Raw genomic sequence first — 15,680 nt, 5'->3', positions numbered from 1 at the left:
TAGTCTCCAAGAAAATATTCCTCCAGAGTTGTCATAAAAAAGACACTGTTTTGAGTGGTTTGTTGGTTAGAAAGTAATTGCCAACTTTGTGATTTACTCTTTCTGCCAATTAAGAGTATTCGTTTGTGTTTCAGAACCCGTCTTGAAGAACTAAGAATGTTTTTGGAGAATGAGACCTGGGAACTTTGTCCTGTTAAATCAAGCTTTAGTATTTTGCAGCTTCATGTACGTTCTATCAGTAAAATGTACTAATACTTCAATAAATAGGAGTCACAGTGTTCTAAGAAATAGTAAGATCCATGAATAACTGTACAAATTTTTTAATGGCTACTAAAAGCTCCTCAGTTTTACTTTGTGATATTAGAAACTTAGGAGTCAAATGATTTTGAAACAGTAGTGTTTCTGTTTCAGGCAGGCAGATAGGTTTTTATGGAAGATGCTAGAGTTGTAAGCACAATGTTAGCCTTCATTTTTCATGCTTCAATGTGCTGTTAATATGTCTGTTTTTAATTTCTAAATTATTTATCTGACAGTAAGGTGCCAAAGGATGAGTGCCTAAAATTAGTTGCATGAGCACTCACTAGCTTGTACCAGTTTGGCATCTGTTTCTGGAAACATAGGTCATACGGCCTCATTTGGAAAGGAAAAATAATACTCTTCTGTGGTGGAAGTCCAGCTGGAAGCAAGTAATTAGTGTACTCACCTTCTAATCATCTGAAGTGATTTTTTTGATTTTTAGCATGTGGTGGATGAAATTAACTTGTTTTGCCAAATTAAACATGGTGCCTGTGATTAAAGCTATAGCTGAAGTTCAAAAATGTTTTAGCACAGAAACGTTAAGATCATTTGTCAGCTTCTCTGGAGTTAACAGTAGAAGTAAGCAATAGGTTACTGGGTCACTAAAAGTACAGAGGGAAAGAAAAGGAGGACCCTCAGCAGCATCCAGCAGCAAAAGAAATCATATTTTTAATAAAGAAGTGGGATTATACATCCATACATACTGCTCAAGGGACTGGAGCAGCAGAAAATGGTAGAAAGTTATTGATTTGTTTAAGCAAACAGAAATCTAACATTGTAGTCCTTTTAGCTGCATGTGTTTTAATCTTTAAACCTTTCGTTAAATGAAAATGTACATTTTGCCATTATGAATATCAATAGCTAGGGTTTAATAGATAAAAATGGTATGTCATCTGAGATAAGTTGTTTTTTAGGGGAAAAAAAAAGTTAAAAAGTGATGCCTTTTTGGGTCCTACTCGGTCCATACACTTGCAAAAGCTCATGCACTCATCTAGGGATCAGAAACCGTGCAGTGGGTTTGAGAAGTAAAAAATTTTGACTACTTTTTAAAAATAAAGTATCAACGAAAAAATTACATCTTTAGTAAATTACTAGGTAACTTCTGTAAAGAAAACTGCACTTCTGGATAGAATTTAAGGCTTTTTTTAATTTCCTGGTTTCTGTGAAATAAAAAACATGATTAGTTTTCACCTCGTTTTAGGCAGTAAATACTGCCAGAATGCAGATGTATTGCATGTTGTAGCAGAAAACTTTTAAAAGTACAAAGACAATCAGTGTAAGCTTGCCCCTTTCAAGGTTAACTTCAGCCAGCATGAAAAGCACGTTTAAATAAGCAGCAAACTTTGGCTAAAAGTTAATTATCCAAGTTTGTTGTTAATCCTTTTTTTTAAATGGAACTGGACTCATAATAATACTGAAAATGCCTGATTAAAATGTGATTTATTTCTATTGATAGGAATTTAAGTTCATGGAGCAGTCGCGTTCCCCATCCGTGTCACCGAGTAAGCAGCCTGCCTCAGCAGTTTCGTCGACGGTAACGCTGTTTGAGCAGTACTGTAACGGAGGAAACCCCTTTGAAATTCAGGCTGACAGCAAAGATGATGAGACAGAAGATGTGTTAGCTTCCAATGGGGTATGGAGTGTTCCAGGAAAAAAGAAAAAAAAAAATACTGAAATAGTGTTTTCAGGAAATGATGATTTATGTTGTGTGGAAATGATGGCAAAGTGTCTTAGTACAAGAATCTGTTGCCTGCAGTACTGTGCAGCTTTGCTTATAAAAGTGCCAGAAAGCCAGGGATCCTGTTTAAAGTTCAGTTTCTTTTGCGCTGGATCAGTACTTTTTTTCCACTGAAGTCAGGCATTCCTGAAGGTTAGCAAGACATGTTCCACCTAAATTAGTATTTTTCCATTTTTAAGACAGCCTTTCAACCAGCAAAGTTATTTGTATCCCAATCAAGGTAAAAGCCAAGAAGTGACCAAAGTGCAACATTAAATGAGTGACAATATGATAAGAAAAATACTGGTAGTCAATTTATTATTTTCTTTTTTTAACAGTATGAATCAGATGAACAAGAAAAAAGTGCCTATCAAGAGTATGATAGTGACAGTGATGTTCCTGAAGAGTTGAAAAGAGATTATGTGGATGAGCAGACAGGAGATGCCCCGATAAAAAGGTAAGTGGGTTGTGTGTGTCCTTGGTCTAATTCACATGCTTTTCATCTCAGTATTCCAATTAGTTCAGTTTCTGTAATCTACAAGAGAGGAATAATAATCAAATAAACATTATGCTGCCTGCAAGTTAGAAGGCTCAGCACTTAGATCTCCAGAATGAGGAGGAACATTAAACTGCTCATCATTATTGCAGACAAAACTTGAAGAAAGGAAAGTTTTGAAAGCAGATAAAGCCTCTCTGAGGCAGGTAGTGGAAAACTGATTAGTAGGGACTAGATGTTAACTGAAGGTCCTTCTATAGCAGCTGTTGTGTGTATGTGTGTCAAAAGCAGCTGTTTACAGACAAATTCTTTGAATTTTGGGCTTCTGCTTCTGCAGAACAGTAAACTTCTACAGGTTAAGAAAAATAATTAGGTTCTTCCATAGCTTGAAGACAGTACTTTCGAATTTTAAATTATCTTTTTCTTCAATACACACATATATGTAAATGAATATACATATTCTATTTTGATGTATAAAAAAGGGGTTTTTTAATATATATTCGTATTAAAAAGCCAACTTTCTATCCTTTAATAGGATCGAAAACCAAGTTTTTGTCTAGGACACTGTGCAACTTAGATGTACATTCAGACTTTGTGAAGCAGGCTAACATTTTTTTTTTTTATGTAGGGTTTACAGGAAAACTAGAATGCCAACACTTGGATCAAAGCAGAGTAGTGACAAGATAACTCTTTAGGATAAAATATTGTTAGCATGATTCTTTCCATAAGGTACATCATGTAAACTACCTCCTTTTAAAGAAGTAGTGGAGATATAGCTAAAAATTCTTTAACTGGAACAAACAAGACTTGCTGTCCATAGGTTTGTGCTTTGAAATTGAAACTTTTGGAAGAATATAATTTTGAGGTGTGGCAGCTGGCAGAGGGTTTCTCTTACAGAAAATTAAAATGTGTCTAGTTGGATAAATATTGAGTCCAACTTCCCACCTCTTTCAGAACTAAAATTTATGAAAAGTTTAATGACTTTTTTAGTTTCATCTTCCTCAAAATTGCTTCCATTTCTAGGTAGTAACTTTCAGCTGTAGCTGACTAATCTGCCTCTTGTTTTGTTGTGACTTGTGTTTTTTTTATTCTCTTAATGAATTATGAATTCCAGTCAGAGTGATTAAAATGACTCTTGGGGCAAGACGGAGGCCTGCAGAGCTCCAGAATTAGGATAAAAGTAAAAAATTGCTTTCTCTAGCACAATCCTTTGTAAATTAAGTCAGGCTTCTTTCTTTAATATTAGAGTCCTAACCCAGTTGTGCTTTGACATAAAATTCTGCACTGGAAAACATACTATCATGCAAAAGAAGGGGGGAAGAATAATATATTTTCCACTAAATTGCATTTGTATGTCTTTGAATGTTTTCACATTTGCTGTATTTTGTTGTTTTCTTTGAAGTGTTTCTCGAGAAACTCTGAGGAGCAGAAAGAGATCAGATTATAACCTCAATAAAGTGAATGCACCTATTCTAACCAACACTACACTGAATGTAATAAGGCTTGTTGGTATGTAGAATAATTGTAATTTTTTATAAGTGTTTTTGACTTTTGTGCAATCTTACTGGATTATAGAAAATATGTTAAATGATATCTATATAAATACACCTAATTGGGCTCTATTGGTACTCTTACATGTTAATAAAATGGAAAGGAAGCACTAAACAAGTTCTTTAATTAGACAAATATGCTTATATCTTGTGAGTGGAAAAGTAATCTGCATGCAAGTGTTGGTTTTAAACTATAATGGTAGTTTATTTGTCTGAAGTATTGAAGGTGTTAGGAGAGTGGAGATAGAAAGCAAAAAGATTAATGCTCTATGTTGCCTGGTGTGTTCTGTGAAATGATTTATTTTAAAGTAGAATAGTTGCAAAAGTAAGAACTTTAGGACTAGGATTTTTTTTTCCATTTCATTATTCAAATTCTTGCACTCAGAATAACTGTTTTTACTACGTAGTAATCAACTAGAAGAAAAGAGCTCACTCATACATCCTAGGAATCTCTGGGGAGTTTAGGGAGCCTCTACCCCTGGAGGTCATCAGGATGTGACTGAACCGGCTGCTGAGCAGCCTCGTGACCTGCTTGGAACAGGAGGTTGCACCAGGCAACTTCTTGAGGTCTTTTTTTGCACCAGACAACTTCTTGAGGTCTTTTCTTGCCAAACTTTAGAAAACACTGGCCTCCAATTCAAGATGTGATGGGATTGATTTTTTGTGATCATGTCTTCTGTGTGATGATCCAGATAATTTTACGGTAGCAATTTTCTGCTACTGACTTCTGTTTTATTTATAGACAAGGGGAAGTAACTGCCTAAATTTATCTGTGCAGGCAGAAGAGAGAGGAATTCTGTATGTATTGCATTAATGAGGTTTGCTTTCAAAGTTTGAAAATTATTGTTGCATTTCAGAGTAAGCCCTTTTAAAAAAGGTTACTCCAACACCTGATTAACACCTTTTGCTGTCTTTGAGGGCAGCATGGAAGTCAGGAATTAATTTTCTAAATTTTTTTTGCAGGTTTGCTAAAACCTTATTTTTTCCTTGAGCATTTACCATATAGACCTGAATTGAGAGTTCATTCTGTTGTGACTTCTCTGGCATTGATCTGTGACTTAGATTGGAGAGATTTGTTTGCTGCTTTCTGCTGTAAGGTTTTGCTCTAAGAAAATTGAGGATTGAATCTAGAAACTACTCATGACACTTTCATGCAAACTCCAGCCTCTGTCCCTGCCATAAAGCATTGTACCAGTCCAGTTTTACATAAGGAGTCCTATTTGTGGATTATGTTCACAACCCCAAAATAAAGCATTATTTTAAAAGCTCATATATATGCTTTTTCCTCCTTCTGGAATTATTAATAATTAATTAAATCTTATGACAACAGTCTTCAAGTACTCCTGTACATTATATCAGTCCTTTCCTGTTTTGATGGTGTCGCTTCTTTTTTTTCTGTTATCACTCTTTTTTTTTTTTTTTTGGTGCCACAGTAATGAAAATGTTCAAATGGCCAATTGCTGGGAACTCCACTGGTAGCTTTTTAGTTACATCCCTTTTTCAACACACTCTAACTTAATTTATTTACTGTGCAATGTTGTTAAATTAATACTTTCACCAAATCCCAGATAAGAGATATGTAATGCGTCCTTTGTGTAGAAAATTGTGTACCTTAGTCTGGTACAGTTCACTTCTGTTAGATCCATGATTTATCTTAATTTTGCCTCCATATTTCTGTTTTTGTCATTTCCATACTTGCTTCAAAACAATCTGAGATACATCCTAAAAGTTAAAACAGTGGATGAGTAGCTATTTGGATTGCTATTTTCCCTCATTAATATGTTTTTTTTTGCTGTTTTTAGTCATAGTGATGAAGATGCAGAATTAAGTTGCCCAATCAAGTAACAGAAATAATTGCCTTACTTTTTAGGAAAGTAGCAGTGCCCATTGTGTTATACTGAATAAGTTTGACAGTATTTGTTAAGCATTTTTCCATGTGGTGTATGCTTTTTATAGAGGCTAAATGAATAAAAAAAAAAGTAGCTTAATATTTATAAACTACATAGATGAGTTGCTAATGTATAATTGAAGTGGGAGCTGCTACAATTTTTTTGAATTTCGAGTGAACAGTTCAATTTATCAGATTTCTCTCATGTTAATTAACAAAGGTAATTAGTTCTCTTTCTAGTATAGAGTAGCCATTAGACTAATTTTATGACGTTAATTTTTCCTATCAAGCCATTGCATGTTGACTTAAAATGTAAACGAAGAATAAACATAGGTTAAATTTGTGTGGAATATTTTGACTAAGCACTATATATCAACAAGAATAATTAATGGCTGTGTCATTGTATATTTTGATTCAGTGATCTCTTAATTAATATCATTCTGACCTTAGTCAGACTGATATTAGTGGGTATTTCTTATATTGATGGGTTTTAATGCTTTTTTGGCCTTATTTTTGCTTGTGTTAAGAACAGGTTTTGAGGACAAGTTCTTAGATTTTGCTTGCTTTAAACCCCATTATCTTTCAAGAAAATAATAATAATGATGACAAACCTCACAGCAGAAGTAGTTAGCTGAAGTGAGTGATTGGTCACATAAACACAGAACCTCACGCGACTTAAATCCTTAAATGGCACAGTCTTTCAGAATGATTTAGCTACAACGGACTTTGCTCTTTGTCCTTTGAAGCAGCATTTTAGTTCTTAATGTAAGTTTTCCACCACTCCTTTTTCCTGGCCACCTGGGTCAGGGATTCCTGAGGGATGGTCTTGTCAATGAAGACTGATGCATGGAAGGCGTTTGGTATATCAGCCTTTTCTGTGTCCCCATCACCACGGTTCTTTCTCCATTTCAGTAGCAGGCCTTTCATAATTGATATATTTGAAGAAGCCCTTCTTGTTGCCCTTGACATTCTTGACCAGATTTAATTCCAGGTGGGCCTTGGCTTTTCATGTCTTATATCTGCTCACTCCAACAATATCTCTGTATTCATTCCAAGTGGCCTGTCCCTGCCTCCTGTGTATGTCGTGCTTTAGTGAGTTTTGACAGATGTTCCTTGTTCATCCATGCTGGTCTCTTGCCCTCTTTGCAATTTCTTGCTCATCAGGATTTAATGTTCTTGAGCCTGAAGGAAGTGGCGCTTGAATATTGACCATCTCTCATGGACGCTTTTTCTCTGCAGAGTGTGTCCCCGTGGGATTCTTCCAAATAGATCCCCAAAGAAGCTGAAGTTAGCTCTCCAGAAGTCCAGGGTTGCAATTTAGCTTGCTGCCCTGCTTCCTTCATGCAGGATACTGAACTTCACAATCTCATGGTCACTGTAGCTAAGGCTGTCCCCAACCTTTACGCCTCTAACAAAGCCTTCCTTGTTCATTAGTATAAGGTTGAGCAACACACCATTCCTCGTTGATATCTTCCACCATCTCTGTCCGAAAGTTGTTGTCAAGGCTCTACTGTTTGTGCTTTGCTGTTTTGCTCTTCTAGCAGATGTTACGATGACTGAAGTCCCCTGTGAGAACCAGGGCCTGTGACCACGAGGCTGCTTCTACTTGTCTGTTAAAAGACTTTATCCACTTCCTTCTCCTCATCAGGTGGCCTGTAGCAAACACCACCAACAGTGTCACTGTTACTAGCCTGCCCTGTTATGCTAACACTTAAGCTCTCGACTGACTCATCATCTACCCCAAGACATAGCTCAATACCTGCCAGGTGTTGGCTCACATACAGGACAACTCCACCACTGTGCTTTCCAGGTCTCTTTCCTAAGCAGCATGTAGCCCTTCACTGACAATATTCCAGTCACACAAGCTATTCCAACATACCACCATAATGCAATGAGATCAAAACCCTGTGACTGCATACACACCTCTGATTCCTCTTGTTTGTTCCCTACACTGAGTGCATTGGTGTACAGGCACTTCATAGAGGTATTTGACTGTGCCAGTATCCCCATGGGAGTGCCATAAAGGGATGTCCCATAGTCCTGTCTTACGGTCATGTCTTTGGCTGCTTGCACCTGCTGGAGATACCCTCACTTAAATCTCATTTTGCTGCATGCATTGTCACTGTAACTCTCCCCTTACCCCATCTTTCCTAGTTTCATGCTCATTTTACCAGGCTGGCCTGGTAAAGGTTTTTTCGTAAAGATTTGCGTGTGCTAACTTGTGAGGTGCATCAGTTTTGTATAAATTAGCCTGATAAAGAATACTCTCTACTTGCTATCCTTAAGGACAGAAGGCGTTCTGCAAGCAATGCTTCAAAAGAAACTTGGTAAATGTTCAACAGTTTAAGCTATGTAGAGCCTCTAGAAATTGAAGCTACTTTCAGTTGCTGAAACTTTAAATGTTGTTTTCAAGTATTTCTGGAAGTTTCTATTTTGCTATGGCTTTGGACTGTTTGGAAATGTTCTTATATATCCCTTTTTAAATCAAAATAGTAACTTCAGGGCAAGTGGGTAACAATGTGTGGACATTAAAAATTGGTGTCCTGTTAGAGAAAGCAATGAGGAGGAAATGTTCTTGGAACACTTGTTGTGTCAAGATGCTGAGTGATGTAGTAATAGAGAAATGTTCTTGGCACTGGAAGATTTTTATAAGGACAATACTTGGGCAGTGTACAGTGCATAGCCCTTTTGAAAAAATTACGACATTGCCCAAGGGATTACCTTCAATATTTATGCCAGCTGCACCGTTACTTGGAAATCTTAGCTGTCCAGAATATGACTTGTCACTCATACTGTGTTTGGGTTGCAAGCAAATTTAAAAATATGTTTATCATAGAGTAAGAAGTCAGCCTGTCAAATACAGAATATTCAGATAGTATGGGAGAAGATGACACTTGCTTTAATTAGGGTACTAGTACCATCCTTTCACAAACATCCAAAAATTTCCACATTGGACTGTGCATGTGATTTTCCCTTTTAGAAGACAAACAGAAATTTTTAAGTTCACTTTTCAGTTTGTTCATAATGCAATGGGTCAAAACATTAAAAATAAAGTAGTGTAGAGTTAACAAATGAGCTAAACTGACAAATATTCATTATTATAACCTGTCAAATCTCTAAAAATAGCAAAACATATGCTTGCATGTCTTAGCAAACAGGGTCATAGTCACATAGTATTCAATGAGGAGTCTAAATTAGATAGACACCTGGAAGGTAGCAATGTCAGGCTGTTGCTTGATTCTTACTCTAGTGCTCTACCATTTTATCATGTATGTAGCTGTATCATGCACTCTTCAACATAATTATCTTTGCTGACCTAAGCAATTACTTGCTGGAAAAATTGAAATAACTCCCCCATTATTAAAGGCGAGCTTTTGTTTCTTTATTACCCAGCTTCTCTGATTAAATCAATATTTTCTCTATTTCTTAGTAAATTACTTTTCTGGCCAGAGTATTGTCTTGGAGATGAGTGTTGTTGACTAGAGGAAAAAGAAATGGTTTTAGAACCTTCCTGTAATTTTTCTAACCTGTCATATGTAAACATGTCTGGAGTATGACAATTTGTAAAATGATCTGCTGTGTCCTACGTGATGGGGTCGACTGCATTTGTGTTTTGATTTCAAAATTGCTGTCTCTTACTTTAATAACCAAAAGTTTGGTATATGCTATGTTTTTAGAACAATAAAAGGGCAAGCAGGATGTATTTTCCCGGTAGCCAGCAGGAAATATGAGGTCTCTGCGATATCAGGGTTTTCATTAAGTTTGCTTCTTTTATGACCCTATGAAGAGCCATGTCATATGCTGAAAAAAATGACTGAAAACTATAGGCCCTGTGAAGTAGGCCTGTAGGGAATCCCTTTTGGACTCCAAATCCTGTGATCAGTTTGATTCAGATAACATACAGATGAAGGTCCTGAGGCTGGGGTTTTTTTATTATTTAAAAAAAAAAAAAATTTCCTACGTCCAGTATTTTACAGCAGAGAATAGGAAGGAAGAGAAGGGATTATTCTCTGTGGATGTGCCAGGGTACTGACATCCTCCTTTACCCATAATCTGTCCCCTTAGAAACATCTCAAACTTAAAACTACATGGGATTTTTACCATAGGATAGAAAGGAAGAAAAGCAGAAAATGCTGTATCACTGATGCGAAGCACATAATTCCTGGAGTTTTGAGTTAAATCCAATCTTGGATATACCATTTTTATACTGTGTTTTTCTATTGCTTGAAAAATATCTGTATATGCATATATAAAAACACTAATGCATAAAATCTTCAGTGGCTCTATATAGCATTTGCCTGCTATCGAGACTGCTTTAGTAGATTACTATGTTTTATCTAAAGGAAGGTAAAACTCGTAGACAATCCAGACAATTGTATGTTTTGAATTGGGTACCAGAAGGCCTAGAAGGGTTGAAGATATTTTGATATGGATTAACATCTATATTTTGAAAAGTCTTGAAACAATTGTGATGTCTTAAGCCATCATTTTAGCTTTTTTTTTAAACCTTTCCAGTCTGTAAACTATTGTTAAGTTGTTGTGGATAAACATTGAAGGGTACATAATACACTTTGAGTTGGCTGGCTTTGAGTTTGTCCAAAGTGTCTTTGTAGCACTTGTGCTGACGAAACTGATCTTCTGTATTTAATTTTTAAGGGAAATACATGCAGATGATGAATATTCTGAAACCTATTGCGTTTGATGTGATCCACTTCATGTCCCAGCTCTTTGATTACTATCTGTATGCAGTCTACACATTTTTTGGACGAAATGACATGGTAGGTAGAAACACTTTTTCATTTTCAAGTATCACTGTACACAGAGAATGAAAATACAGAGGATAACAGTCTTTACTTAAAATACTATCTAATATGTAATTCCCAGAAAAATTAGTGGCAACAGAATGGATTTGAATGTAGGAGTAAGAAAAGGCTAATTAGATCTGCAATATGGAAAAGAAGTACAGGGAGCATTATTGTCTGTGAGACATTAATCATAATATGTTTTGAATAGACAGATTCTCTGTTCTTTTTTCCAGCACTACTGAAAAGGAGGAAAGACAAGGTGAAATACCTAGAAGTAGTGGTAGAAAGTGGGTAGCAAAGGAGCCTGCAGAAGGAGGGTTTGAGCCTAGACAGTATAAGGTGATTAAATTTGTCTGCATGTATTTCTCTAGTTTGCATAAGAATAGCAAATGAAGGAAAAGGGGGTAATGAAAGTTAAGTAGTAACTCAAGTTTAAGAAGTCTGAAAGACGCTTTTTCATATCTAGTGTTCTTCTGTCAACTACTTGCATTAATGAAAACAACGTTGTTTTGAGTGATCTTGAATAAAATGCTTGTTGGCAATGTATTTACATAACACAAATCAACTTTCAATAGAATTGTCTTAATAGCTGCATGTAAAAACAACTTTCTCCTATCTTGGCCCCTAAATTACTACACAAGTAACCCTGTCGAGGGGTTCCAAATCCATCATCGTGTGTTGGCAAATTGTGATGAATTTTCAGACTCAACATATGGTTCTAAAAGGTTTTGAACTGTTCTGTTTGGCAGGACAAACGTATTTGCAATTTATGTTTACAAGATGTATGGAGGGTTTTTTCTTTTTGTTGGGTTTTTTTTTTTTTTTTTGGTTTGTTTGTGGTTTGGGGCTTTTTGGTTTGTTTTGTTAAGATAATTGATTTCCATTGGCTTAGTTGCTCTGGTATTCACATTGTTTTGCATTTGTTGTTTTCTGTGGTGTTTTTTTTTTTTTTTTTTTTTTTTTTTTTTTTTTTTTTTTTTTTGCACCTCCTGTTTTATGTTTCTAAAGCCCATAACAACTTCCTCACTCTGTGCTTCCAACAGAGAGCAGCTCAGTGCTAGGCAGGTAAATGTTACAGTAGATGGGTGGTAAAATTGTGATGTTTTTGTAGTGTGGTATTTGTTTTGGCATATTGTTTTCCATGGGAAACACAGTGCTTACAAGGGTTTATGGTTGTAATAAACCCTCTTGTAATGTTGCTTAAATGTCCTCACTCTCCACAGTGTTTCTAAACCTTTAGGAAATAGAGATGGTTGATGGCATGTGATTTAGACCACTCAGAGAGTTCCTGTTTTACTTTTGTTTAGAAAATAATGTCAAATGGGATTCTTAGATTATGCTGGTATAACTTCATTAAGTGTTTAAAATTATTTGTGAATATTGTGGTTGTTTTGTATATGTGAGTTAGTACACACATAAGGAGGGCGATTGGTTATACAGAGTTCATTACTAGCTCAGTGAAAACCAGGGATTTAAAATACACATGTTGAGTTCTATGTCTGTTCATGATGTTGTCACTACTCTTTCCAGACCTTGTTCGAATCATTATCCTATGTAATTGGTATTTAGCTTTCTTCACTGCCAAAAATTAAACACTGTTGTAACCAGAATTGCTTTCAAAACTTCTTTTATTTGTGGGATGCAAATAAAGCCTGCCTTATCTCAAATTATGGAACTAGTAAAATTTAAAAAGATTGCCTGTATTTAACATCTACTCACTAAAATTTAGACATTAATGAGCATGCCACAAAATAGTTTTCCTTAGGAAAAACAAATTGAGGTGAGTTTTCTTTTTCTTTTTTTTTTTGACCAGACGTTGCACTAATTTGTAAACTTATTTTTTTAAAATAACTATAGGAGGTTATTATAAGAGGTAATTACTCTAAGAGGTTAATGAGAAGAGGTAAAATTGGTGATGAATAGAATTATTCTCTAAATTGTTTAATGCTCTGCTTACTAGCCTTACTAGGTCATCCATTTATGGAATTTAAAAATCTGTAGGTCTGCAAATGGAAATAGCAAAAACTTGCATGAAGTGAGTCAGATGTACCGATGAGTGAAATGTTCATGGTGAAGCCATGAGGTTATGTTCTTGTGGACATATCTCCTAGATCAGATTTTATATTTCATAAGAGTGTACTTCCAATGGGAATTCAACTCAGATGTAAATTGTCATTTAATATATAGAAGGATTGGGGCAGATGGACATTTTACATCAGAAGTTTTAGATGCACTAAATGGAGACCTAAATTGTGCCTGTTTGAATTCAAAAGGAGAGAGGAGGTTGTCATATAAATGCAAATACTTACTTCCCTGATTCAGCCCACTGAAGGGAAGTCTAATAATGCAGTATACAATAGTGCCCTAAATATTGTTCAGCAAATTGCCTTTTGGTGTAAATCACATACCAGAACTGTATTCAAATCCTTCTAGGTTGTTGACTTAAATGTGTGTTTCTTACATGTCCTGTTTCCACTTTCTTTGTTGTGTTAGTTTGTTGGGGGATTTTATTAACAGTAAGTAGTAGTAGAAGATAAGAAATTACAATAATTATGCATGTCAAATCAGACCCTCAGCTGGTATAATCCATTGCACTTAGCAGGAAATTAGTGTAGCTATATATATATGTATATATAAAATAAATGCATCTATAGCATGGATATATATATGTATATATCCCAGCTGAGCATCTGCCCTATACACTCCTGAGCCATGAACATGGAGATGGCACATTTCTGAGGTTGGTCTTTGTAGGCATTAAGTAATAATGACTGTTTATAAAGATCAGTGGTTATAATTTTTACATATGCAAAAGATACATAAATTTGATAATTACAATGGATTTTATAGCTAGAAAGAGGAGCGAAAACCATTTGACTTGGGTGTGGTGTGAATGCAAGGCTCAGAGGTGGTGTGGGGCACCATTCTGGGCTCATCACCCAAACGAGAATATCTAGAGTCCTGCAGTCAAATTCAGCATTGTAACAGTAAAAGATACTAGATGTTTTATTGGTATGAATGATACACTGTCATCTTCATGAAAGATACTTAGGTCATTCTTCATGCCAGTGCAGTGTTGAGTGCTGTGACCTTTGTTGTTTTTGTTTTCATTTTGTATGGTTGTGATTCTGTGCTAAAATTTTAATGTAAGTTGTAGATAGTCTTTGCAAGCTCAAGTTTTGCTGTATAACTTTAAAGTTTAAACCAGTGAGATTTCATTCCCCATCTTAAGTAGAATATATTTCTTTCAGTTTGAATCAACAGGACTGGGCCTCAGTAGCAGCAGATTGCGCACTACACTGAACAGAATCCAGGAGAGTTTGATTGATCTGGTAAGTATCTGGATTTCTGTGGGATAGGGGTTTGTGTACAACGTTCAGGAATTATATTTCATCAGGGCTTTTTGATTTTTTTTCTCTTTTCACATTCAGTGTCTAATAACAAAGGCTTCCTTTAATGATGTAGGGGTCATTATTGTATGAAATCACTTGTTTCTAATGTACAGCAAAATTAATTAAATAGATTTTGCTAGATGTAACAGTGGAATTCTGTATTTAAGTCTTCTGTTATGGTTTGTGTAATAAAGAGAGCCATTCAGCATTATCCTTACTAAGAAATATTTTGTAAAAAGAAATAGATGACTCATTTTTCTTCAGTAAAAGAATGGCAAAACAGTAAGCTATCCTGAAGATTATTCACCTTTCAGGTTAATAGAGGTTGTGTACTAAGACCTTCCTTAATTTTGGGGAACATTACCTGATGTATGTTTTGGATTATATCCCATTGGTCATTTCTTGCTTTATTTTCAAAGTGTGAAAAGCAAATACGGTGCTCATGTCACAGTGGCACTAGATTGCTGTCCTGCACAGGAGGTAGGTAGTTTTTGTGGATTCAGCTGAACAACAGAGTTTATAAAGAAATATTGCTAAAAACTACATCAGATATGGAAGTTTGAAGTTCTCATATTCCACCTAAGTATAAAACACTTGAAACATTGTGAAGAAATTTCCTCAAGGTATTGAGGAATGGCTTGTGTACCTCAGGGTATTGAGGAATGGCTTGTAATAGTTAATACCATGGATGCTACAGGGAGGTTTTATTTTCTGAGGCTTCTATCTTAGAAAGAAGAAAAAGATGATGTACTCCGACTTGAACAAGGATTTGACACTCCACAGAAATTAACTTTATGCTTTTTTAATTCCTTGAAGCATTATATCGAATCCTAAACTGTTCTCTCAGAGAAGCGTCTTAAAGGGCTTGGGGGCCTTTTCTCATACAGTCAGTAGAGGGAGCATAAGATAACTTATAACCCTAGGCCTCTGTAAAAGAGAAAAATGCTTCTTGACATTCTTCTCACAGGCAGTGTATGCAGAAAGAAAAATTACTTCTAGGAAGTACTTGCAAATGACTCATTTAAAGATTATGGAAAAATGGCAATTACAGAATTAATTTTTTTAGTTTCTCTGTAGTGGTGGTTCTTGACAGTGCTTTACAGACTTCATTTTTTTTAGCAGTTAAAATAATTTTAAAAAAATTAATGTGACATGGAAAAATAACAGCAAATTGTTTTCTTCCTCAGTCATTAATAGTACTGTAACATATTATTTCCAATTGAAATTAATAGCTATGTTCAATATAAGATTTGAAAGAAGAAAGAAATCTTAGCTAACTGCTACTAACTTAAGGACATTCTATGAGGTTTATTAATATCTTATCAACTTATGCCAATCTTATACAATAAATGGAAAATTTTCACTTTTTGATTCATGAGAAAATAAAAGTATTCTGGGTATTTTTTATTGTTTGCTTTTTTTTTAAGAGTTTTTGAAAGTCAAGGTTCATTTTCATTGTGTCATAAAAAGGGTATTTCTCAAGACTGTACAGATTGTTCTGAGCTGCTCAAGGGATTCTCCCATCTTATTTAAAA

General features: G+C 35.4%; 1 protein-coding gene across 3 annotated transcripts in view; it reads left to right on the top strand.

Moving 5' to 3' along the window:
- VPS50 (VPS50 subunit of EARP/GARPII complex) overlaps window positions 1–15,680 on the top strand; it is a 78,500-nt gene that overhangs the window by 39,303 nt on the left and 23,517 nt on the right. For 2 of the 3 annotated variants that reach the window (XM_040066067.2, XM_040066077.2), the window contains 6 exons: window positions 135–225; window positions 1,754–1,930; window positions 2,353–2,471; window positions 3,913–4,019; window positions 10,605–10,726; window positions 14,005–14,085. In XM_040066067.2, the coding sequence (XP_039922001.1) occupies window positions 135–225; window positions 1,754–1,930; window positions 2,353–2,471; window positions 3,913–4,019; window positions 10,605–10,726; window positions 14,005–14,085 (697 nt within the window). Of the gene's footprint in view, window positions 1–134; window positions 226–1,753; window positions 1,931–2,352; window positions 2,472–3,138; window positions 3,254–3,912; window positions 4,020–10,604; window positions 10,727–14,004; window positions 14,086–15,680 lie in introns of those variants that run through there. The other variant, XM_058421053.1, reaches the window with a different exon arrangement.

Source organism: Hirundo rustica, chromosome 1, assembly GCF_015227805.2.
Source record: "Hirundo rustica isolate bHirRus1 chromosome 1, bHirRus1.pri.v3, whole genome shotgun sequence".
Taxonomy (NCBI): domain Eukaryota; kingdom Metazoa; phylum Chordata; class Aves; order Passeriformes; family Hirundinidae; genus Hirundo; species Hirundo rustica.
This window is presented reverse-complemented; position numbering and strand designations above follow the sequence as displayed.